General features: G+C 34.0%; 1 protein-coding gene across 1 annotated transcript; it reads right to left on the reverse strand.

Moving 5' to 3' along the window:
• Positions 1–1,616: 1,616 nt before the first annotated feature.
• On the reverse strand, positions 1,617–2,544 carry Aud_009042 (GPALPP motifs-containing protein 1; the record flags this gene model as incomplete). The annotated part of the gene is made up of 3 exons (XM_043293905.1): positions 1,617–1,820; positions 1,887–2,436; positions 2,519–2,544. 3 exons carry the CDS (start codon positions 2,542–2,544, stop codon positions 1,617–1,619), a joined length of 780 nt encoding a protein of 259 aa, XP_043149840.1.
• Between the last annotated feature and the right edge of the window lie 299 nt (positions 2,545–2,843).

A 2,843-nucleotide genomic window follows, 5' to 3' on the forward strand; every position in this document is an offset into this window, starting at 1 on the left:
AAGCTTTTTAATGGTAGTTGATTTTTCTTAATATTAAAATACTTAATCTTTAATCCTTCTACTAATTTAGAATAATTAATATAAGTACTTATTAAACCCCTATTATTAATAATATCCTTAATAATAGGGAGACTATACTTTCTAGAGTTATTATAATTTAGATTAAGTTCATAATAAAATATCTAAACCTTCCTAAGAATAAGTATTATATAATTATATGCTCTAGATATACTACTAGGTAAGATATTTATTTATTATAGAGGGCATAGAGTCTTTAAATTATATAAGGATAGAGGGTAAGCTAGTAGCTACCCTATATATATCCTACTAATATTAAGGGATCCTAGCCCCTTTTTATAATTCTACCTAAGTAATAAAAGAATATAAGGGTCTATATAATTATATATATATTAATAACATCTACTAAATATCCTCTGCACACTCTTATAGACTTCATTAAAGTCATATATACAGATTAATACCACATAAATATATAGGTTACTATTATCATTACTATTCTTAGATTAGTTTTTTAAATTCTCTAACTTATCTATTACTATATCCTTACTTATAATCCTCTTAATCCTCTTAAAATAATACTACTTAATATAGCTAATTAATCAGGTGCAGTCTAGGCTATAGAATAAGAAGTTAAAGCTCATTTATACTTAGTATAGCTACATTATACTCCTTAATCCCATTTATACAGTGGACTAGGCTACTAAGAATAGTAAGGAAGTCTATAAGGTATTAAAGAACTAGTATTACTAATAATACTATATTCCTCTAAGCTAAAGGAGAAGTAGTTAGTAAACTATATAGCTAATATATAAACAATAATAGTATTTTTTAATTCTATGTCTCCACACCTGAAATAACTAGTAATAATAGTAAATAGTATAGTCTGTTCACTAGTACCTATATAAACTATTTTTAGTACTTAAAAGGCACTTAATGTGAGTTTTATAATAATAAGATAGCCTATTAGGATAATAAATTAGATATATGTATATACATATATTCTTTAGTCCTCTCTGCATTATTTTATTCTGTACTAACTTCTATAGGATAGTCCTATAGTAAGGTAGCCTTCAGGCCCCTAATAATAGTAATTATATTAAAGACTAGCCTATTAATATATTACTCTACTAATAAAAAAAATGTAACTACATGATATCTCATGTTGATTATTAATTTCCTTAGCTACATTAACTTAGAAAAGTCAACTATCTTCCTCACATTCAAAGTCAACATAAGGTGGCCATACCAATATTACTTATATACTAAATATAGCTAGTTACCTAGATAAGATAAGTTAGATTACTATCATCTCTGTTATAAAGTATAAACTCATCAGCATAGACTTTATACTAATAAGTAATAACTATCTTTATTAGCTCCCTGACACATAAGTAGTCCTATCAAATATAGTATAACATATCAGAGTATGACAACCCTAATAATATGCATATCTTAGTGAATAATAATTAAATATCAACATGATATGCACATCAAGGAACAGCTTTCAAATAGACATTGGGATTTAAACGCGAGTCAGCTAGTGGTATAGTACAGATTGAGTATGTTGGCTAGTCTGATATCAACAGACAGCTCAGTTACAGATATTTCCCTTTGGTAAATTTTGAAGCAAAGTCCACAGCTTCACCTACTTGCTTCTGATGTTGTAGAGTAGACAGCTTTGGCGCCGAGGCCATATCCGTTTCCCACCGGAAAGGACGACAACTTGGATCATCATTGCAAGAGGACATCAATGAATTTGTGGAGGACGGTGGCGATCTCTCAGACGCTTTTGTTGCATCCTGGAAAGGCATCAGATTAGGCATTCTTTTGATATCAGACTTCAATGGTTATCCGCTGAGACTTACATGCTGCCTCAGTGGGCTTTTCGACGCTATTGAAATGCTTGATCTACCATGGTTGAGCACAGGTCGGGACGAAACCCCCATGGCCTCATCTTGCAAGCGCTTCAGCTTTTGCTGTGGCGTTTCTGTCCAAGTTATATCCACCTCTTCCCCTGAATAACTGAGCGATTGCCCTCCTTGAAACTTCCTATTTTTCAACCTAGTCGGATCAAGCCTGGAGCTCAAATCTGATGGTCGTGGAGGTCGCAACATCCAAACATCACGCTCAGAGTTGTTGTTGTCGGCATCTGGCTTTCCTGACTGCCTATGTGACTCGTTGTCCACCTTGACCTCATTGGGATTTGCAGTAACTTCACCACCCAAAGGGGGAAGGCTGGGACCATAATCATCATCAGCCTCTTCATCTTCGTCTTCATCTTCCTCTTCGTGGTTGAGACTATCAGTTCTGGTACTCTCAGCGCCCTGCTCATTTCCGATGTCCACAACACAATATGATGGCAACGCTGGTCCAAAAACCTTCCGCCGTTTCAGCGCAGGGTTGGTTTCATTATCACTGCCAGAATCATTAGATTTCCGCTTTTCGTTATAATCCATCGAACTGCTTTTATTTTTCATTACTGATATTGCAGGCTTACCGAAGTGTTTGGGGATCATTAGCCATATTTGCAGCTTAAATCACAAGACTACACAGGCATCACGTGATATTCGATTAAATCATGTGGCTAACTCAAATATTATTATTATTACCTGCCTAGCCTGTACTTATCCTGGGTTTCTGGGTTAGTTATAGCATATAGAAAACTACCTTGGGTATGATCACGTAGAAAACGTTGTGGGTTATTTACAGTACTCTGTACATCTATGTTGCTTACTCCCTGATAATCTAGCTTTCTGACAACAGCAACAACAACATCATCATCATTGTTATTGTTATTACTTATGCATCTATTGGCTCTATTA

This window comes from Aspergillus udagawae (assembly GCF_001078395.1).
Source record: "Aspergillus udagawae IFM 46973 DNA, scaffold_7, whole genome shotgun sequence".
NCBI classification, from domain to species: Eukaryota; Fungi; Ascomycota; class Eurotiomycetes; order Eurotiales; family Aspergillaceae; genus Aspergillus; species Aspergillus udagawae.